Here is a 23,642-nt window from a genome sequence, read left to right on the forward strand (position 1 = left end):
TCCCAGGCTAGAGGTCCAATTGGAGCTGTAGCCGCTGGCCTACACCACAGCCACAGCAATGCAGGATCCGAACGACATCAGTGACCTACACCAACCTCACGGCAATGCCAGATCCTTAACCCACCGAGCAAGGACAGGGATCGAACCTGCAACCTCATGGTTCCTAGTTGGGTTTGTTTCTGCTGTGCCCCAACGGGAACTCCAGAGGTGGCCCACTCTGATTCCAGACCTGCCTGCTTTCTCAGATTGGTTGATTTTGCTCGAACCTCTGTGTGCCAGCTCAGGGAGGCTCAGGAGAAGCTCACTGACTGTGCTGAGGTGGGAGCATTAGTGAACTAATATTCGTTGTACTTGTATTTCAGTGCGCTTGATAGAAAAATAAGGAAATAGGAAAAACAAACAAACAAACAAAAAAAACGCTTATCTCCTGCTGTTCCTTTTCCCCTCTTGTTTTTTCCTACATGCCCATGGTCCTGTGGTGGGGAAGAAAATCAAAGTAAATGAAATCCACAGATAATGTGAGATCAAGAAATTTTTCCTTTTTTCTCCTCTGTGACTCCAGCCTTTTCTTTAATGGTTAGGTCATGAAAAGATGACTTTGCTTTAATTCTCTCTTTTTTTTCCCTCCACTCACCCATTGTGGTGTAAATTAACCCAAATATTCTTAAAAGCCATTGAAGAATGAGCAAAAAAGCCAATAATCATAACTATATCGTTAACACTTAAATAACAGCCCTGAGGGATTTGAATTTCAGGTTTTGACTGGGCATCTGTGTAAGGATTATACCAACTTGGCAAGATGTTAGTAATAAACTTGAGAAATTATTCTGTGAAACAGATCCATTTTATCATAATTTTTAAAAGATACAAACCCAGTGATTGGGAAGTAATTTCAGTCCTTATAATTGTAAGTGTGGGAGAATTACTTCTATTATAAAAAATTCAAACATTTTAATGGATTTTTTTATTATGAAAGTTTTCAAACAAATTTTAAACATATATAAAGCTATATAAAACATTAAAGTTTCACAAAGATACACACACATACACCCATGTATATATGGAGAGAGATGTAATAATGAACCATCTTTATCCATCACCCAGATTCAACAGTTACCATAATTTTGCCACACTGGCTACATCTATCTGGTTCATTGTTGTTTGCTGAAGTGTTAAAATACATCCCTGGTTTGTTATTTTCACTACTGTGCACTTCAGTGTGCATCTCTGAAAAAATATGGACACTGTTCTTCCATGTCCACAGTGCCACTGGCACATTCTATAAATAATTCCTTGGTGTCATATAGTATCTAATACATACATAAATATCTTTATTTCTCTATTATTTGAAAATATCTTCTTTACGTGTGCTTTTTTCAAGTTGGAATCTAAACAAGGTTCACACTTTGCATTTGGTTGTTTTTCCTTTGAATCTCTTTTAATCCTGTGGTTCAGACTGTTGGTGGCTGGTTTGGGTGGCTGAGGGAGCCAAGTGGGAAGAAGCAGGAATGAGGTGATGGATGTTAAGCCATGCTGAAAGGAAACCTTAGAATCACAGAGTCTGCTGGGAGTGGGCAGATTTGATTGTAACACTGGTGGCTAAAATGATGTTTCTAAAAAACATATCAAACTTGTAAAAATGCCTCTTTCAAAGTAATATTATTTATGTATTTTGTGCTATGCCAGACATAAATAACTAGTTTGAGTAGCTATTTGGAATGTTTATAGTCAGAAATTGAAGCTGTCTATCCTACCTCAAACTAAAATAAGCCAAAAAAAAAAAAAATACACGTGTTTCTAAGAGATCTAATTCTCTTTACAAATTGGAGATCAGTTACCTTAAAAAAGAGAGTGTTTTTCCCTTGAACTTTTATCTCTTTATTCTCTTATTATTTTTAGTTCAATTATGATCTTCCTAAAATAGTTGTGTCTGCTACTACTAAATATGCTGTTTCTTAGGAAAATATTATATAATTTAGTAGAATGTAAGTTGAAAAAAAAAATTTTTTTTTTTTTTTTGTCTTTTTTTGCCATTTCTTGGGCTGCTCCTGTGGCATATGGAGGTTCCCAGGCTAGGGGTCGAATCGGAGCTGTAGCCGCCGGCCTACATCACAGCCACAGCAATGCGGGATCCAAGCCGCGTCTGCAACCTACACCACAGCTCACGGCAATGCCGGATCGTTAACCCACTGAGCAAGGCCAGGCATCGAACCCACAACCTCATGGTTGGATTCATGGTTCCTAGTCGGATTCGTTAACCACTGCACCATGACGGAAACTCCCCGAAAAAAATTTTATAAGTCAAAAAAATTTTTTTTGGTCTTTTATCCTTTTAGGGCCACACCCACAGCATATGGAGGTTCTCAGGCTAGGGGTCTAATTGGAGCTATTGTCCCTGACTATGCCACAGCCACAGCAACACCAGATCCGAGCCACATCTGTGACCTACACCACAGCTCACGGCAACACCTGATCCTCATCCCACTGAGCGAGGCCAGGAATCGAACCTGCAACCTCATGGTTCCTAGTCGGATTTGTTTCTGCTGTGCCACAACGGAACTCCCTAAGTCAAATGTTTTTAAGCATTCTAGAATAACATTTAATGTAATGGAACAGAATCTCACTAACAGTAATGTCCAATAACTTCAAAACATTTAAGGCTCTTTCCAAATGATTTGCTTTATTAATTCTCCACAGGATCCAAATGAAAATTTTATTTGTGATAGGCCACACATTGAGAGAGTTAAAAAGATTACTGAAATATACTTGAAGATGTGTTTTCTTTGAATATATATATATATACACACACACATATATAACCTCTATCAATGTAGAATAAAAATTTACAATAAACTGTAAGATTAGTTCTTGTTAGAAATTTGAGTTTTGCATGTAGATAGAGCTTTGGTGAAACTTGATTAACCTTCAGAACATTTTGATTGTGCAAACCTAGGTATTAAAGCTTATTGGCACACAAGACGTATTCTGCATGCTTTTGTAAGAAGTGAAAGCTGTAATAGCTTCCAATCCTAAGACCCATTATAAAGAAGAAAGTAGATGAAAAGGAGAAAGTGAGGCATTTTTATTCCCTTCCCTCTAAATGTAAGGACATTTATAACTTCCTAACAGTGTGAATATATATCGATAGTTGACTTTTACTTTTAGATACTGACCATTCCAGATGTTTGCTTTGTATATGTCTTCTAGATGCCCTAATGTGAGCCTGCAAAAGCTCCCTGAACAGTGGTTATGGAATGTCTTAGAGGAAATTAAATGCAGTGATGCTTCATCCAAACTCTGTGCTACAAGACGCAGTGCTGGAATTCCTTTCTACATACAGGTATTTCTCTATGGGATCAAAGCGGGGGTTTTCTTTGTTTGTTTTTGGTCTTTTGATAGTAGTATATTCTAACCCTCCAACTTATTAGTGAGCATATTGCAGAAGGAACAGTTCTGTCCTTTCTATAGTATATTTCACAAGTACTGTAGCATTTGTGACTTTGTTTTCACGTGTGGACAGTATGTTCCTGTGACAGATCTGTTCTTGGAACAAACCCTGTAAGAGCACAGTCTTGCCATGTGAACGGAGGGTGGTAGAGATTTCTGCCTTTATGTGGAGTGGGAAGACATTGCTATGGCGCATTCATTGCTCACTTCCAGGAAGTGCTTATGCTACCTTTTTTTTTTTTTTTTAATTAGAAAATTTATCCTTCTCATTTCAATAACCCTTTAGACTCTCTTTAGACAACCAGTGTTAACAGTTTCTTTTGAATCCTTCCATAAAATATCCATGCATAAAACAATCCTAATCCTAATAGCAGGTAACTTTGTAAGTGGTTATTTCACATATATTATTTTATTTAGTCCTTCCTCAAGCCCTGCCAGATGGGTCCTATTATCATCTGTATATTGTGGGTGAAGACAATGGAGTTTAGAAAAGCTAGTTAAGTGACTTGCCAATAGCCACAGAGATAGTAAGAACAGAACTAAGACTTGGCCCAGGCACCCTGCCTCTTGAACCCCTCTCCTATAAGAGTAGAGGTGTGTCTATGTGAGAGTGCATTTTCTTTTTAATGAAGGTGAGAGCATACTGTTTTCTGCTTACTTTTTTTTATTCACTTAACATTATACCTTAAAGCGATGTCTTCTATATCAGCACACCCAGATATTGCTACTTGAAAGGAAAATATTTTATTTCCACAGTGTTGAAATTAAGAGGTTGTAACCTTTATGAATCCAAAAAATAAAAACCAAGTCCTCACAATACTAAATCAGATGTGAACTGAAAGATCATTGTTTAATATTCAGGAAGATAAAACCTAGGAAGGGAGTGGTGTAATAAAAGCAATGAAAATAAGTGAAATGAAGTCTTCTTTAGTGCCCCAACATTTTTTCCTTCCCTTTCTTATTCCTCCCTCACCTTCCCAAAGTCATAATTTTTTGGTGACAATGGGCACCAGTTGTAGAGGTTGATTTGACACAGAAGTCACCAAGGTAGTTCTGCTAGGTAGGTTTTGGTGACCTTCAAAAGTCAGTTCCTTTCTGATCTGACCTGTTCTGGATTAGCGTGGGTCAAGCTGTAATTCATTCTGACCTCTGTTTTTGCCTCGTATGTCTGTCTGAGGACAGATATTAATGCATCAGCAAGGTCTGGTTGCATGTTTGTGTCTTGTGCTTCCGTCTCTGGTTCCCAGCCAGTACTGAATATTGGTCATAGTGATAGAGTGGTCAGAACTGCACTTTCTTAGCCCAGCCTCGAGAAGAATGCTGTAACTGCACACAGCTATTGGAGGAAAAAAAACTATGGTTGGCAGAAGACACATCAGTAATCACAGATAGCTTTCTTATTGATTTATTTATTTGCTTTTTAAGGGCCACATATGTGGCATCTGGAAGTTCCTGGGCTAGGGATCGAATTGGAGCTGCAGTTGCTAGCCTACACCACAGCCACAGCAACACAGGATCTGAGCCGCTTCTGTGACCTACACCACAGCTCACGGCAGTCCACTGAGCAGGGCCAGGAATTGAACCTGCAAACTCATGGGTACTAGTCGGGTACGTAACTCACTAAACTACAATGGGGACTCCATATATAGCTTTCTTATTTATTTTAGTTGAATAAAATCTAAATTATTAGAAAAATATGTTCAGAAAGGGCCCATTTTTCTTAGCATGACTTACCAATAAAGTGATATTCTTATGCTGGTGGAAACTTCTGCTTGGTGTTAGCCATAGAGAAAAACGGCCTACTTCATTCGTGAGCTTACCTTTTGTGTAGACAGATATAAAAATTTTTTGAATGGTCATTAAAAAATAGTGTACGGGACTTCCCGTGTGGCTCACAACATAACTACTCGGCGTTACTTCTAAAAGAAGAACAAAAAAGACCTAAAGTCAGCAGAAGGAAGGAAATTATAAAGATCAAAAAAGAAATCAACAAAATAGAGACTCAAAAAACAATAGAGAAAATTAATAAAACCAAGAGCTGGTTCTTTGAAAAGGTAAACAAAATTGACAAACCCCTGGCTAGACTCACTAAGAAGAGGAGAGAAAGAACCCAAATAACCAAAATTATAAATGAAAAAGAAGAAATCACAACGGATACAGCAGAAATACAAAAAACCATAAGAGAATACTATGAACAACTATACGGCAACAAGTTTGACAATCTGGAAGAAATGGACAATTTCCTAGAATCTTACAGCCTGCCAAAACTGAATCAAGAAGACACAGACCAACTAAACAGACCGATCACTAGAAATGAAATTGAAGAGGTCATAAAAACACTCCCTACAAATAAAAGTCCAGGACCAGATGGCTTCACAGGTGAATTCTATCAAACATATAAAGAGGAACTGGTGCCCATCCTCCTTAAACTCTTTCAAAAGGTTGAAGAAGAAGGAATACTCCCAAAGACATTCTATGATGCCACCATCACCCTCATTCCAAAACCAGACAGAGATACCACCAAAAAAGAAAACTATCGCCCAATATCATTGATGAATATAGATGCAAAAATTCTCAACAAAATCTTAGCCAACCGAATCCAACAACATACCAAAAAAATTATACACCGTGACCAGGTTGGATTCATCCCAGGTTCACAAGGATGGTTCAACATACGCAAATCGATCAGCATCATACACCACATTAACAAAAAAAAAAGTCAGAAATCATATGATCATCTCAATAGACGCAGAAAAAGCATTTGACAAAGTCCAACATCCATTCATGATCAAGACCCTCGCCAAAGTGGGTATAGAGGGAACATTCCTGAATATAATCAAAGCCATTTATGATAAACCCACAGCAAATATAATACTCAATGTGGAAAAACTGAAAGCCTTCTCACTCAAATCTGGAACAGACAGGGATGCCCACTCTCACCACTGCTCTTCAACATCGTTTTGGAAGTCTTAGCCACAGCAATTAGACAAACAAAAGAAATAAAAGGCATCCATATAGGAAGAGAAGAGATCAAACTGTCACTGTATGCAGATGACATGATACTATACATAGAAAACCCTAAGGACTCAACCCCAAAACTACTTGAACTGATTAATAAATTCAGCAAAGTAGCAGGATATAAGATTAACATTCAGAAGTCAGTTGCATTTCTGTATACAAGCAATGAAATATTAGAAAAGGAATACAAAAATACGACACCTTTTAAAATTGTACCTCACAAAATCAAATACCTCGGAATACACCTGACCAAGGAGGTAAAGGACCTATATGCCAAGAACTCTAAAACTTTAATCAAAGAAATCAAAGAAGATGTAAAGAAATGGAAAGATATTCCATGTTCCTGGATTAGAAAAATTAATATTGTAAAAATGGCTATACTACCCAAAGCAATCTATAGATTCAATGCAATCCCTATCAAATTACCCAGGACATTTTTCACAGAACTAGAACAAACAATCCAAACATTTATATGGAACCACAAAAGACCCAGAATCGCCAAAGCAATCCTGAGAAACAAAAAACCAAGCAGGAGGCATAACTCTCCCAGACTTCAAGAAATACTACAGAGCCACAGTCATCAAAACAGTGTGGTACTGGTATCAAAACAGACAGACAGACCAATGGAACAGAATAGAGAATCCGGAAATAAACCCTGACACCTATGGTCAATTAATCTTTGACAAGGGAGGCAAGAACATAAAATGGGAAAAAGAAAGTCTATTCAGCAAGCATTGCTGGGAAACCTGGACAGCTGCATGCAAAGCAATGAAACTAGAACACACCCTCACACCATGCGCAAAAATAAACTCCAAATGGCTGAAAGACTTAAATATACGACAGGACACCATCAAACTCCTAGAAGAAAACAGAGGCAAAACACTCTCTGACATCAACATCATGAGTATTTTCTCAGGTCAGTCTTCCAAAGCAATAGAAATTAGAGCAAAAATAAACACATGGGACCTAATCAAACTGAAAAGCTTTTGCACAGCAAAGGAAACCCAAAAGAAAACAAAAAGACAACTTAAAGAATGGGAGAAAATAGTTTCAAATGATGCAGCCGACAAGGGCTTAATCTCTAGAATATATAAACAACTTATACAACCCAACAGCAAAAAAACCAATCAATCAATGGAAAAATGGGCAAAAGACCTGAATAGACATTTCTCCAAAGAAGATATACAGATGGCCAGCAAACACATAAAAAAATGCTCAACATCGCTGATTATAAGAGAAATGCAAATCAAAACTACCATGAGATACCACCTCACACCAGTCAGAATGGCCATCATTCATAAATCCACAAATAACAAGTGCTGGAGGGGGTGTGGAGAAAAGGGAACCCTCCTGCACTGCTGGTGGGAATGTAAACTGGTACAGCCACTATGGAGAACAGTTTGGAGATACCTTAGAAATCTATACATAGAACTTCCATATGACCCCGCAATCCCACTCTTGGGCATCTATCCGGACAAAGCTCTACTTAAAAGAGACACATGCACCCACATGTTCATTGCAGCACTATTCACAATAGCCAGGACATGGAAACAACCCAAATGTCCATCGACAGATGATTGGATTCGGAAGATGTGGTATATATACACAATGGAATACTACTCAGCCATAAAAAAGGATGACATCATGCCATTTGCAGCAACATGGATGGAACTAGAGAATCTCATACTGAGTGAAATGAGCCAGAAAGACAAAGACAAATACCATATGATATCACTTATAACTGGAATCGAATATCCAGCACAAATGAACATCTCAGAAAAGAAAATCATGGACTTGGAGAAAAGACTTGTGGCTGCCTGATGGGAGGGGGAGGAGTGGGAGGGATCGGGAGCTTGGGCTTATCAGACACAACTTAGAATAGATTTACAAGGAGATCCTGCTGAATAGCATTGAGAACTGTCTAGATACTCATGTTGCAACAGACCAAAGGGTGGGGAAAAAAAATGTAATTGTAATGTATACATGTAAGGATAACTTGATCCCCTTGCTGTACAGTGGGAAAAAAAAATAGTGTATGTTTTCTGTACATAAACATATTGTGAAATATTTCTTTTTTAAAACTAAGTCTTGCGCCTGTGTATCTTTACTTTCCTCTTTATGGATTATACATGCTTCAAAAGGAGGTGAATAGTTTGAAACTTGCATTTTTGGCAGCCAGTAGCTACATACATTTGAATTTTTCCAGCTGTTCCCAGTCCTACATAACTATTAATAATCTCTTTTATGTCTCTGTTGATTTGCCCATTCTGGACATTTCATGTAAGTGGAATCATATAATAATGTGGTCCTTGTTTCTCTTCTCTTTTGCTTAGCACCATATTTCTTTTATTTATTTATTTATTTTTTTAAGGACCACACCCACGGCATATGGAGGGTTCCAGGCTAGGAGCTGAATCCGAGCTGTAGCCGCTGGCCTGCACCACAGTCACAGCAATGCTGGATCTGAGCCGTGTCTGCGACCTACACCACAACTCACAGCAATGCTGGATCCTTCACCCAGAGAGCGAGGCCAGGGATTGAACCTGAATCCTCATGGATGCTTAGCATCATATTTCAATGCTCATCCATGTTGTAGCATGTATTAGGACTTCATTCCTTGTTATTGCTTCAAGTGGTTTGATACTCCCATTTTTATATTTATTGAAGATTGGCAAATTGTTAGAAACAAAATAAATAAGCAGCTCTTGATAATTCAAATATAAGGCCCCCTTTGAAATTTGTAGTGTGTCCTTTAGTTTGGAGTTTCTGATGCTACAGTTTGATAGGTCTGCAGGTAGATGCTTGTGAAGAATAACTGATCAGTCTCCAGGGAGTTTCCAAATCCTTAAAAAAAATTTTAACCCAGAGGTTTGTTTTTCAAGTAAAGAGAAGTTTTCTGTTGGATAAATTTGTTACTAAAACTGACTTGCCTATTTTATCTGAGACCCTCCATCTCTTTACGGTCCTAGAAGAGTTGTCAACAAGAGCCATTTTCAACCTCTTAGAATTATATAACTAACAAGGAAACTGGAGGTGACCTTAGAAATTCCCTGACATCACCACCTAGTTTTGCAGGTGAAGAATCTGAGGGCTGCAGAAGTTAAGATGCTTGCCCAAGGCCATATGGCTTAACTAACTTGTGTAACACAGCATGTTTTTATAAAGTGGATTTTGCATTTGGGGATCAGTTCTGGGAAGTAGCAAATAGATGTATATGAAATAATAATCCTGATAATTGTTGCTTTGTTTTTCCATAGGCTCTGTTGGCGTCTGAACCTAAGAAAGGCAAAATGGATTTGTTGAAAATAACAATGAAAGAGTTAATCTCTTTGGCTGGACTTACAGATGACTCAAAGAGCACAGTCCCTAAGGTAATAATGGAAAAACACAAACCCTGCTAGGAAGACAGTGGTTTTAAATCTGTGCAGTACTTTATAAAACAAAACAAAACAAAACAAACCTGCTAAAGATACAGAACTCTCTCTCTCTCTCTCTCTTTTTTTTTTTTTTTTTTTTTTTAGTCTTTTTTCCTTTTTTAGGGCTGCACTCACAGCATAAGGAGGTTCCCAGGCTAGGGGTCCAATCGGAGCTGTAGCCGCCAGCCTACACCGCAGCCATAGCAACGCTGGATCCTCAACCCACTGAGCGAGGCCAGGGATCGAACCCACAACCTCATGCTTCCTAGTTGGATTCATTAACCACTGTGCCATGACAGGAACTCCAAGATACAGAACTCTTAAAGATAAGACAGATAATTGAAGCTTATTTGGATGGGTTGTTTTGGTTTGGTTTTTCCAGTGCACAAAGTAAACCATTGCTTTAGTTGTTGTAGATTGACCAAGATGATCAGGTGTTTTTTTTTTGGTTTTTGTTTTTTGTTTTTAAATTTTGTTTAAAGTATAGTTGATTTACAGTGTTGTGCCAATTTCTGCTATACAGCAGTGACCCAGTCATATATATATATATACACACATTCCTTTTCTCATGTTATCTTCCATTACAGTCTGTTACAAAAGGCTGGATATAGTTCCCTGCGCTATACAGTAGGACCTCCTTGCTTATACATTCTAATTATAATAGTTTGCATCTACTAACCCCAAACTCCCAGTCCATCCCACTCCCACCCTCATCCCCTTAGCAACTACAAGTCTGTTCTCTATGTCTGTGAGTCTGTTTTGTAGATAGGTTCATTTGTGCCATATTTTAGATTCCACATATAAGTGATAATCATATAGTATTATTTGTCTTTCTCTTTCTGACTTAACTTCACTTAGTATGATAATCTCTTATTTATGGCTGAGTAGTATTCCATTATATATATATATATATATATGTATATAGATGTATGTGTGTGTGTGTGTGTGTGTGTGTATATATATATATATGCACCACATCTTCTTAATCCATTCATCTGCTGATGGACATGTAGGTTGTTTCTTGACTATTGGAATAGTGATGCTGTGAACATAGGGAAACCAAATCAAGAATCCATTTCCACTGGGTTTTTTGCTGTCATTTTTTATTTTTTTTTTTTAGTGATGCACCTGTGGCACATGGAAGTTCCCAGGCTAGAGAGCAAATCGGAGCCACAGTTGCTGGCCTACACCACAGCCATAGCAACATGAGATCCGAGCCATGTCTGTGATCTACATCATAGCTCACAGCAATACTGGATCCTCAACTCACTGATCGAGGTCAGGGATTGAACCCGCATCCTCATGGATACTAGTCATGTTCGTTAACCACTGAGCCACGACAGAAACTCCTTCATTGGACCTTTTTTCCAGTTCATTTTTCAATAGAAGCTTAACGTGTGCATATCTTTTATGTTCCATTTAAAGTTCATTGCACAAGTGCTGATTTATAGCATCTTCATTGTTGTTCAACTCTAAATATTAAAAAGTTTTTTCTTTGACTAGTGTTTTAAAATGTGTCAACTTTAAAAGTATGTAAAGGAATCGATGTCTAACTCAATTCCACCATGATGAAAGAAGAATCTGTAACGTATTAATTATTTGGTATTTTTTGAGGCTTTATTTGTGGCTAGGTTTGAGGTCATTTTAAAAAATGTTTCAGAAGTTACCACTGTGGCACAATGGGACTGGTGGTTTCTTGGGATTACTGGGACACAGGTTTGATCCCTGGTTGGGCACAGTGGATTAGGGATCTGGTGTTTCTACAGCTATGGCTTAGGTTGCAGCCACAGCTGGGATCTGATCCCTGGCCCCCAAACTCCATATGCTGCAGAACTACATATATCTGTTAGATCACTCTTTTTTATTGCATTGTTCAAAGCTTGCTAACTTAAGAAATTGATTTATCAATTATTAGGTATGTTTTATTAAAATCTGCTATTTTGGAGTTCCCTTTGTGGCTCAGTGGGTTAAGAACCCGACCAGAATCCTTGACAATGCAGTTTTGATTCTTGGCCTTGCTCAATGAGTTAAGAATCTGGCATTGTCCTGAGCTACAGTATAGGTTGTGGATGCAGCTTGGATCTAGCGTTGCTCTGGCTGTGGTGAAGGCTGGCGGCTATAGCTCCGATTCTACCCCTAGCCTGGGAACTTCCGCATGCTGCAGGTGCGGCCCTAAAACAGATAAAAAAATAAATAAATAAAATAAAATCTGGAGTTCCTGTCGTGGCGCAGCAGAAACAAATCTGACTAGAAACCATGGGGTTGTGGGTTCGATCCCTCGCTTCACTCAGTGGGTTGAGTATCTGGCATTGCCATGAGCTGTGGTGTAGGTCACAGATGAGGCTCAGATCCTGCGTTGCTGTGGCTCTGGCATGGGCCGGCGACTGTAGCTCTGATTGGACCCCTAGCCTGGGAACCTCCACATGCTGAGGGCGTGGCCCTAAAAAGCAAAACAAACAAACAAACAAACCAAAAAACAAAATAAAATCTGCTATTTCACTTGCAACTTGTCCATTTCTTCTTATACTTTGGTAATTTCTCATTTTGAGGCTATGATTGTTACTGGGTATGTATAGATTTGAAATTATTCCGGTCTTCGACTTATAACTAATTTTGAACTTTTTATTCTAGGTTCATGCTTTAAATATCCTTAGAGCCTTGTTCAGAGATACACGTCTGGGAGAAATTATTATCCCTTATGTTGCTGATGGAGCTAAGGCTGCAATTCTGGGCTTTACATCACCAGTCTGGGCAGTAAGTGCTTTTGCCATTTATTTTCATTGACTTAATTATACCTCTGAGTAGGTTTTAATAAACTAACCTTTCTCTGGATGATAAAAAAATATTAATTGCATTTTATCAAGGAGGTAGTCCAAGGGATAAATCCTTGGATCAAGCTGCATTTTGACCGTTGGTATTTTATGACTACATTCTGTCTCCTGTTGACTTACTAGCCATAACTCTCTGTTTTATTATCTTAGTGTTTGTTTTCTTTTAGAGTTTATAGTATTAAACATCACAATCTACCCTCAAGTGATATTTTACCACTTCACTTAAAGCATAAGAACCTAACAATATGTACCCCCATTTCGCTCTTCCTGATCTTTGTGCTTTTATTATACATTTTACTTTTATATACAATGTACACCCACACTACATTGTTATCATTTTTGTTTAAACTGTCAATTATCTCTTTTTAAAAATTTACCGTTTTAACCATGCAATTCAGCAGCAGTAAGTACCTTCACCATGCTGAGCAGTCATCACTACTGTCCATTTTCAGAATTTTTTCATCATCCCAAACAGAACTCCATACCCATTAAACAGTAACTCCCCATCTCCACCAGCCCCCAGCCCCTGGTAACCTCTGTTCTACTTTTTGTCTCTATGAATTTGCCTATTCTAGGTGTCTTATGTAAATGGAATCATACAGTATTTGTTCTTTTGTGTCTGGGTTATTTCATGTAGCATCGTGTTTTCAAGGTTCATCCATGTTGTAGCATGTAATATAACGTCATTCTTTTTCAAGGCTGAATGAAATTCCATTGTGTGGATATATGACATTTTGTTAATTCATTCCTCCGTTGACAGACTTTTAGGCTGTCTCTTTCTGGCCAATATGAATAATGCTACAGTGAACACTGGTGTATAAGTATCTGTCTGAGGTCCCCTGCTTTCAATTCATTTATGTATATCATATAGTAATTACGTATTTTAACTTTTTGAAAAACTACCAAACTGTATTAACAATGGCAGCACCATTTTATACTCCCATTACAATGCACAAGCGTTCCATTTTCTTCACATCCTTGCAAACACTTGGTATTTCCATTTTTTTTGATAGCAGCCATCCTAACAGCTATGAAGTGGTATTTCATTTGTTGTTTTGATTTGCATTTGATGTTGAGCTGGAAGCAGACTGACTTTTAAGGATCTGAATGTGTCTTTCTTGTGGATGTTGTAGGCTCTGGGTATCAGTTGTAGAGCAGAGTGCTGGAAATATACTCTATTAAAAGGTGAAAAAAAAGGCATGAAACATTAAAATGGGGGAGGTTAAATGCTGAGTCACACACACACACACACACACACACACACACACACATCACATATATTTGCAATGTTATCTCGGTACAAAAGCTTTTTGATTCAGAATGCTAAGATAGTGGGCAATACCCAGTACAGTTGTTGGATTTAAACTTTCATATATATATATTTTGTGTGTGTGCGTGTTTTTGCCTTTTCTTCAGCCGCTCCCACAGCATATGGAGGTTCCCAGACCAGGGGCCCAATAGGAGCTGTAGCCACCAGCCTGCGCCAGAGCCACAGCAATGTGGGGTCCGAGCCGCATCTGTGACCCACACCATAGCTCACGGCAACGCCGGATCCTTAACCCACTGAGTGAGGCCAGGGATCAAACCCGCAACCTCATGGTTCTTTGTTGGATTCGTTAACCACTGCGCCACGACGGGAACTCCTAAACTTTCACATATTTTTTTAAAATAGTTCCTAAGAGAAACACTGTGATTTTATTGTTTTTCTACATCATCATGCCTTCTAGAATCAAGGAGACTAACCTAGAGTTTGTAGGCACTTGACTATGGCTTTATAAAAAAAAAAAAAAAAAAAAAAAGAAGACTGGCAAAGTGAAAGGAGAAAAGAAGCTAGACCTTAATATGTTACCTGCAGAATAGAGAATTTACCGGAAAGGCAGGCTTTCCAATTAGTGAGCTGCCCAGACCATTTCCTAACTGTCTGATGAGCCTCTAATTGAGAGTCAGTATATTGCCGTGCAGCCCAAGGCAGTGACTCCCGATGTATAGAGGGATTGTCAAGGTTGCCAGCTGCTGCCTGGAAAACTGTACATCTTGCTGTTAGAAAGATAAATGCCTGCGGTTCTGTCTAGGAGCATTGCCTAACTACTCCTGAGGACACGGTGTTTCCCTCTTGCATTTACAGGAAAAGGGAGCAATACCTGTATACCGTCAAGAAAGGTAGGCAGGAATGTGGCTTGACCATCAGGAAGAGTAGAGATCGTAAAACTGATTGCCAGAAATATTAGTGTTGTTTTCTTCCAGCCGTGAATTCTAGATGAACAGAGGCATGTTCTCTGGGAAAGGGCTTTCAGAGAGTGAAGGCTGGTGACTCTTTCAACTTTTTAGCAGCACAGAGTATCAGAAATGAATAGGTCATTTTTTAGAAATTCCTTTCTTGAGACCTTTTAAACAGTAACACAGGTGCACTGCAGAAAGTCTGAAAATAAAAAACACAAAAAGTTAAGTCCCCTGTTTAGTTACCATACGGATAGAATAATTTTTAGTGTTCTGTTGCATTTTCTTGCTCTTTTTTTCTCTGTGGGTTTTATATGTGGTTAGTACTCATATGCACACATCTATTTACAAAAGCCTGCACAAATGTACATAAGTGCTTATGTATAGTTTTATTTGGGGAGATCTACTCTTTTAATGCCAATTATAAAGGAATCTTTTGTTTCTATTGTGTTCAGTTTGTTTGCTTTACTAGAGAAAATAACCATTATAGCTATAATGATCCATAGTGGGACTTTAATATGTTAATTTTGTTTCCTTCCATATAAAATCCTAATCTAACACCAGAATCATACCAATATATTCAATAAATGTGAAAATTCATTTTACAAGACAATACCACAACATTCTCTGAAGAATTTAAAGAGTGATTTTTCCTGAGTGTGTGTGAAATACGGCTTGATTTATGAAAATCTGATTTGTACCCGTCTTATACATATGCCTTGTGCCTAAAGATGACTCCATCTATACTTTTGACTTGTTTTTCCTAATAAATTAGAAAAAAAAAAGCAAGTTAAATAATTTTGGAGTAAAGGAGAAATTTCCAGGAAGCATTCATGTGTATATTTAATTGTGTATACTGATTCTTTAATCTTTCTATGAAACCACACAAATCTCTTGATCTTTGCCACCTATTATGCATTTTTTAAATCTGGGGGAAATGGATTGTTGTAAACATGTTAGGCATTGGTGCAGATGACTAAATACTAGAAATGCAAGAGTGTATAAGACAGTCAATAATGGCTGTTTTATTGCATATTTTCCATGTGCTTGGTATCATTTACATTGACTTTCTCAGGTAATGCTCAGAACAGCTCTGCTGTGTAGGTTCTGTTGTTAGAATCCCCATTTTACAGGTAAGGAGAACAAGTTCAGAGAGGATAAATTACCTTAAGGACACACAACTGTTATTTGTCTGAATCCAGAACCTGTGCTCTTATCAGGGAAACTTTGGGGTATTATAGGGCTACAGTAAAGGTGCATCCCATGTCCTGTGATGTAGCATCTCATCTGAGTCTGTAAATGGCAGGATTAGCCGTAGCCACCATGGGTGTAGTTGGGACAGACCTGGGGTTTGAAGCTTGGCTCCCGCAGCTGTTGAAAAACCCTGCACGAGAGAGTCACAGCAGGGGGATGAGGGAATATGATGGATGTAGTTAAAAGCGGAGACTCAATTGTGAGGTGGTCAGAGGGAAGGAAGAAGACCAATCAGGAAGCTATTGTAATAGTTCTGTCCAGAGATGGTGGTGGCTCAGAATAGAGAAGTATTAGTAAAAACAGTGACAAGTGGTAATCTTCGGCGTATATTTTAGAGATGAAGTTAGTTTAGTTAAAAATTTAGGTAACAAAAGGTAATTTATATCTATATCTATCTATCTATCTACACACACACACACACACACACACACAGAATTTTCTGGGCAGGTTTTGGAAACTGAGACATTTCCGGACATTCCCTTTTTTATGTCCAGTGACTTGATCTTTCCCTGCATCCTCACTGCAGGGAAGGTAACCCATCTTTCCAGCTTGCACAGAAGCACCATTGAGTGTGCCACTTAAGGGTCCTTCTAAGACCACACTGGGTTTACATTTCTGTCTGATACGTCTTACTTGGCTTCCCTCAGGCCAGCTCTGGTTTACAGTATGCAGTGGGTTTCAGAGAAGGAAAGGTATTCTCACACAGCTGTCATGTGCACTCTACGCCTCTTGGCACCAGTGTCTGCAGGAGGCCCTCTGGTGGTTGTGAGGTTGCCAGGCTGAGGCCATGCAGTGCTGAAACCCAGCGCTACTCTGCTTATTGCACAGTGTGCCTTGGCATGGACCTTTATCCACTCGCAGGAAGGGTCCTTTTTTCCTAACTTACGCATAGGTGGTGTATGGGCTAGTGGAAGCTCCATCTCTTCTTTTCGCTTGTCATGGAAGAAGTATCTTGCTTTCTTTTTCAGAAGAAAGTCACCCTGAACTCCAGAACATGCTAATCATAGACCCAGAAGTCCTAGTACAGTTTTCCTGGATTACAGATGAGGGACTTGTGACCTAGAGTTTTAAGTGTCTTTTTCAAGGTCAAAGGCTAGGAAGTGATGGAAAGCAAATTAGGACCTAAATCTCATTTAATTTTTTCAGAAAGTAATTTTTTCTACCATAAACTGGCAATATGTTCACTAAGCAAAATTATGTGCAGACTCCATCCTCAAGGACGTGACTGTCTATGAAAGGTGAAGGTATATGGTATGTAAATGATTCTACCACATAGTGATGGCACATGGTAGGTTCTCCACTCATATTTTAAAAGTATTTGTCAAGGGACATTTATGTTATATAAGAAAAGACATATAAGAAAAATATATGGCACAAAATGTACACAGATGCATAGATACGTGTATATACACTTCACACTCACACACTACTTTGTGAAACCTAATTTTCTTTTCATTTACCTACTTTTCCATATCTTATAGAAGTCTGTATAGAAACTTTTTTATACCAGAAAGGAAAAAAGTCATATGTACTCAGGGGATAGAAGGGAAAAATTTTGGTGGCAGGTGTCACTTCGTAACTGAATACCAAGTCTCTGTCAACCATATGTTGGGAGCTTGATGGAGAATTGAGTAAGGGAACAGATTTTCTGGTGTTTCCCTTGTGATAAGGATTGATTATAGCTGGGGTTATTTGGCAGCCATTCTAGTCTCTCCATTTCTTCTTCCTTTTTTTAATAGCTGCACCTGTGGCATATGGAAGTTCCTGGGCTAGGAGTTGAATCGGAGCTACAGCAGAGGCATATGCCACAGCCATGGCAAAACTGGATCCAGGCTGCATCTGTGACCTACGCCGCAGCTTGTAGCAATGCCAGATCCTCAACCCACTGAGCAAGGCCAAGGATCGAACCCACATTCTCACAGAGACAACACTGGGTTCTTAACACATTGAGGTGCAAAAGGAGCTCCCTGTTCTCTCCATTTCTAACTTTACTACTACTAGTTACTCTTTGGTTACTTTCCTTTTTTACTTGCATTCTCCTTGATTCTTCCTTCCCACATAGGACTGTTTTCATTGCCACTACTAATAGGAGTTTTTCAAAATATACTACCACTACCACTGTATATGAACTTTTCATTATCTACATTAAGATTTAACATCACTGAGTCAGGTTAGTATTTATTATTGATGTTTCAGGAGTTGATAATGTAGTTTGTCAAGTAGTCTTTTTTTTTTTTTTTTTGGTCTTTTTGCTATTTCTTGGGCCACTCCCACGGCATATGGAGGTTCCCAGGCTAGGGGTCCAATCGGAGCTGGAGCTGCTGGCCTACACCAGAGCCACAGCAACGCGGGATCCGAGCCGCATCTGCGACCTACACCACAGCTCTTGACAACGCCGGATCCTTAACCCACTGAGCAAGGGCAGGGACCGAACCCACAACCTCATGGTTCCTGGTCGGATTTGTTAACCACTGCACCACGACGGGAACTCCAAGTAGTCTTGATTATATTTCTACTTAACTCCCCTCTTTAGCTTTTTAGCAAACAGAGACAGAATACATGGATGAGATATTAGAAAATATACAAGGGCGCCTGAAACAGATGTCCTTGAACTATTTGTATTATCATACAAAAACAAGGTCACTCTTCTATCTTAAGAAACAAATAGTGTTCATGCTAGTTATTTTGGTCTACATTTATAATAACTTTTTAAAATGTTATACTGTACAGTTTCTACACTATTAAAACATAGAGTGTATATTTTTAAACGTATGGAAATTAGTATCATATTTTGCACAAATAAAATACCAAAAACCACCTGATCATGTAAGCAGATGCAAAAAAGCAATTGACATAATCTCACACCATTTCATGTTAAAAGCACTCAGCAAGCTGGAAATGGAAGGGAAGTTTCTCAACCTGGCGAAGGATATCAGCGAAAAATCCAAGTTAGCAATGTACTTAATGGTAAAAGACTGAAAGCTTTCCCTCTAAGATCAGGAACAGAACGAGGATGTCCACCCCTGTCACTTCTATTCAATATTGTACCGGAGGCTGTAGGTAGAGAAGAATGAGAAGAATTAGGCAAGAATGAGAAATAAATATTAGCCAGATTGGAAAGGGAGATGCAAAACTATTTCTGCTTTTCAATCACATTTATATATAGAAAATCCTAAAGAGTTCACACACACACACACACACACACACAAATTAGGGCTAATAAACAAGTTCAGCAAGGTTGCAAGACACAAGATCAATATATAAAAATCAGTTGTGTTTCTGTATAGTACCAATGAATAATCAAAAATGAAATTAAGAAAACAGTTCTGTTTATAATAGCATCAAAAAGAATAAAATATTTAGTAATAAATGTAACAAAAGAAGGGCAAGATTTGTTGCCCTTATTTGTTTTTAATGAAACTTAAAAACCATTGCTGAAAGAAACTAAAGAAGTTCTAAATAAATGGAAAGATATTCCATCTTCATGTACTGGAAGACTTAATATTGTTAAAATGGAAATACTCCCCAAATTGATCTACAGATTCACTACAGTCTTGGTTAAAATCTCACTTTGCAGAAACTGACAAGGCTATTCTAAAATTCAGAAAACAAAGCAAGAGACTCAGAATAGCCAAAATAATCTTGAAAAAGAACAGGATTGGAAGACTCACACGTCCAAATGTTAAGACTTATAACAAAGCAACAGTGATGAAGACATTGTGGTAATGCCATAAGGATAGACTTATGTAAATCAACAGAATAGAATTGAGTCCAGAAATAAAACCTAACTTTTAGTAAAAAAAAAAAAAAAGGTGCTGATATAGTTCAGTGGGGGAAAGAATAGTCTGTTGAACAAATGGTATTGGGACAACTGAGTATCTACATACAAAGGAAAGAATTTGCTTCCTGTCTTACACCATATTCAGAAATTAACTCAAAATGGATCAAAGTCCTAAATGTAAGAATCAGAGTGATAAAACCTTTAGAAGAAAACATATGTGTAAATTTTTGTGTCCTTGGATTAGAAATGGTTTCTTAGATATGACACATAAAGCACAAGCAACAAAAGAAAAATGATGGATAAATTAAACTTGATCAAAATTTAAAATGTCTTTTCAAAGGATAGCATCAAGAAAATGAAAAGACATCTGACAGAATGGGAGAAAATCTTTGCAAATCATATATCTGATAATCATATATTTGACTGGTATCCAGGATACCAATGATAAAAAGACAACCCAATTTAAAAATGGACATTGAATTGAATATATTCCTCCAAAAAAAGATGAAAGTGGCCAATTAGCACATGAAAAGATGCTTAACATTATTCATAATCAGGAAAACATAAGTCAAAACCACACTGAGATACCATATTGTATCCATTGGGATAGCTGTAATAAAAAAAGATGGGCAATAACAATTACTGGGAGGATTTGGAGAATTGGTGAAAATGAAACTCACAAACTGCTGGTAAGGATGTAATAGGTACTGCCATTTTGGCAATTTCTCAAAAGGTTATAACATAGATTTCCCGTGTGATCCAGTAGTACCACTTCTTGGCATATGCCCTAGAAAAGTGAAAACTTGTTAACACAAAAATTTGTATGTGAATGTCCAGAGCATCATTATCCGTAGTAGTTAAAAAGTAGAAATAACCGAGTGTTCATCAGATGATGAGTAAATTTTTTAATATGGTATATCCACACAATGGAATACTCTTCAACCATAAAAAAGAATAGCATTCAACATGGGTGAACCTTGAGAATGAAAGCCAGATGAAAGAAACCAACATAAAAGGCTGCCTCTCACATAACCTCATGAATATGAAATGTCCATAACAGGCAGTTCCACAGAGACAAAGTAGATTAGTGCTCACCTAGTGCAAGAGGATGGGAATAACTGTTAATGTGTACGGGTTTTCATTTTGGAGTCATGAAAATATTCTGGAATTAGATAGTGGTGATAGTTTCCTACTTTGTGGATATAGTAAAAACTTCTAAATAATGTCCTTTCTGATGGTGAATTTTATGGCATATGAATTATATCTCAATAAAAGGAAAATTAATTTTTCAAAAATTTTTTAAAAGTTTATCAGTTGGTCGCCTTTGGAGGTTGCTATAGCATGAACGCATTATTCTGCAAACTGGTAAATTCGTGGAAATAATCTGTACTAACAGAATGACCAAATAGCTCATGAGGGAAAGCCTTTTATTTTAGAGGTAGTTTTTCTGAAAAGTATAACTAATTAATGGTAGACTATCACTCTTTTGCTATACCACTGGTATAGGTAATGATGATCATAGGCTCCTAATCAGTGAACTTGATGAATGGATTAGGCTGCTTATCTATCTGATCCATCTTAACATTATTAAAAGACATTATGTGTCTCCTGCCTGCAGGAGAATCAAATAAGGGAGTGTTCTTTCTGGGGGCACCCATTCATTTTGTCAAGCAGTTCTTTACAGTTCTGATAAAGTGCGCCTTAGTGGACATCCTCTTTCATCTCCAGTTTTAACTTTATTGCTTCTGGCAGTCTGTCAGAAAGTTTGGTTTACGGCAATGTGTTTTGATTTTTCTTTTCTTTTTATGGTTTTTGTGTGTGTGTGCAATTCCTAAGAGGCGACAGGGTCCTGTATGACTCTACCAAGTCATCTTAAACCTAAGAAGTCTTTGGGAACCAAGTCAATAGAGGAGAGAGATAATGAAGACCTGAGCTTGGACAGATGTTGATAGAGTAACAGGACAGAGCAATTCATTTGCAGATATTGGGCAGGGCATACAGTAGAGACTTCATTGATGTTTGTTAATTGTTGAGTGGACATAAGTGAACTGGTCCAGTTTTAGGTTTCATTGCAGTTATGCTATGAATTGCGCCAGTGTATCTATGCTCCAATTCTAGAGTTACCATGCACGAACTGAGTCAGTCAGTGCTTCTGGAGGAGAGGTTGCAAGCTGGTGGCTGAAAGGTCAAATCTGGCCTACAACTGTGTTTTATTTGGCCTCCACCACAGTTTTTTTTTCCTTCTTCTTCTTCTTCCTTTAATTTGTTGCCAGCATTAAAAATAGATTTCACATAAAAATTGGGGTTTCTGGCTTCTTTTGAAAAAGCAGAAGATCTGGCAGCACTGGGCTTACATTCCCTCTGGGCAACAACTTCAGCTGCAGCTGAATAGCGACTGCATTAGACCCAGTTCTCTGCTGCTTTTGTCTCACTCACTGGCCCTTGTGGGCATTTGAGTTTGTGATCCTTTCAGCAGTAGTTTCGGGAAGCTATGGTCTCCATCCTACATTGTTGCTTTTAATTACCTTTCTTCTTATGTTGCTGTTTAACACACCATATGATGCCCATCTAATTAGGCATAAGCTCTGTGTTAGCAGTAAGTGTGTGTCTTCTATTTCTGGATGTTCTCTGTGGTGCTGGTATAGGGCCTTACACATTGTGGGGAAGTCAATACATGTTTATACCTGTCTACGCTGATTTGGCAAGGTAATTGAGGAAGCCCAGTATGCATTCAGGACATTTTTATGATACAGGAAAGCATCCTGACACATTGATTTGGAAATAGATGTGATTCATGCTTATTAATGATGGTTCTTTCTTCTTATTTTTATGAACCAGTTATCTCAGATAATCTTAGGGTTTAAAATTACATTATTAGGTTACTGGCATTGTGCGGGTAGTAGCATTTTAGATACGATATTAAATATTTTTCTGGCCATGTTAATAATGTGGGTTCTTTGAGTTAGGTCTTATATTTTCTCATAGGCAGATGACTACAGAAAATAGATGGAGAGAGCTGAGCTTTTTACTGGGGTATTATTCATCATCAGAAATGTTGTGGAAAAATTAACTTTTTTTTAAAGTGTTATTCGATGATATAAGCACAAAGAAATAAAACAGTTGGTGGTAATATTAGAAGTATGAAAAAAGCTGTGTTGTGTGGATGTGGTTAGACTATAGAGCTCAGTTTGAGAGGAAGTCATAGAGGGAATTACTACAAAGTTAGTGAAAATTGTCTTATTTTATGAATAGAGACCATATCTCCTTTAGCCCTCCACTAGGAAATTGGGTAATGATTTTGAATATCTAGTTTTAACATTGTAAATGTTGGTGTTATGCCATGAATATGTCTTAACCTTTATTGTATATACATTTTTACATTAGGTGAGAAATTCATCCACGCTTCTCTTCAGTACCTTGATCACAAGGATATTTGGAGTTAAAAAGGGAAAGGATGAACTTTCCAAAAAAAATAGGTAAGCTTCATCTAATGCTAACTTCCCTTTTTACAAAATATTGTCGTGGCCAAAAATAATTTTTGGAATTTCACTTACTTTTATAGATTCCTCTAGAGTATATAACTATAAAAACACTATAGTAAATTAATCTATGCTGCCAAGTTCTAAACCCTTGGGTAAAAATATCTACTGTTTAAATAAGTGGACCTTTCAGAGCAAC

The 23,642-nt window shown here is 37.9% G+C and overlaps 1 protein-coding gene across 1 annotated transcript in view; it reads left to right on the forward strand.

The window, feature by feature from the left end:
• The window catches only part of THADA (THADA, armadillo repeat containing), a 324,874-nt gene that overhangs the window by 76,455 nt on the left and 224,777 nt on the right, over window positions 1–23,642 (forward strand). The window contains 4 exon segments of the mRNA XM_021088406.1: window positions 3,208–3,340; window positions 9,723–9,836; window positions 12,513–12,635; window positions 23,349–23,440. Of these exon segments, the coding sequence (XP_020944065.1) occupies window positions 3,208–3,340; window positions 9,723–9,836; window positions 12,513–12,635; window positions 23,349–23,440 (462 nt within the window).

Source organism: Sus scrofa, chromosome 3, assembly GCF_000003025.6.
Source record: "Sus scrofa isolate TJ Tabasco breed Duroc chromosome 3, Sscrofa11.1, whole genome shotgun sequence".
NCBI lineage: Eukaryota > Metazoa > Chordata > Mammalia > Artiodactyla > Suidae > Sus > Sus scrofa.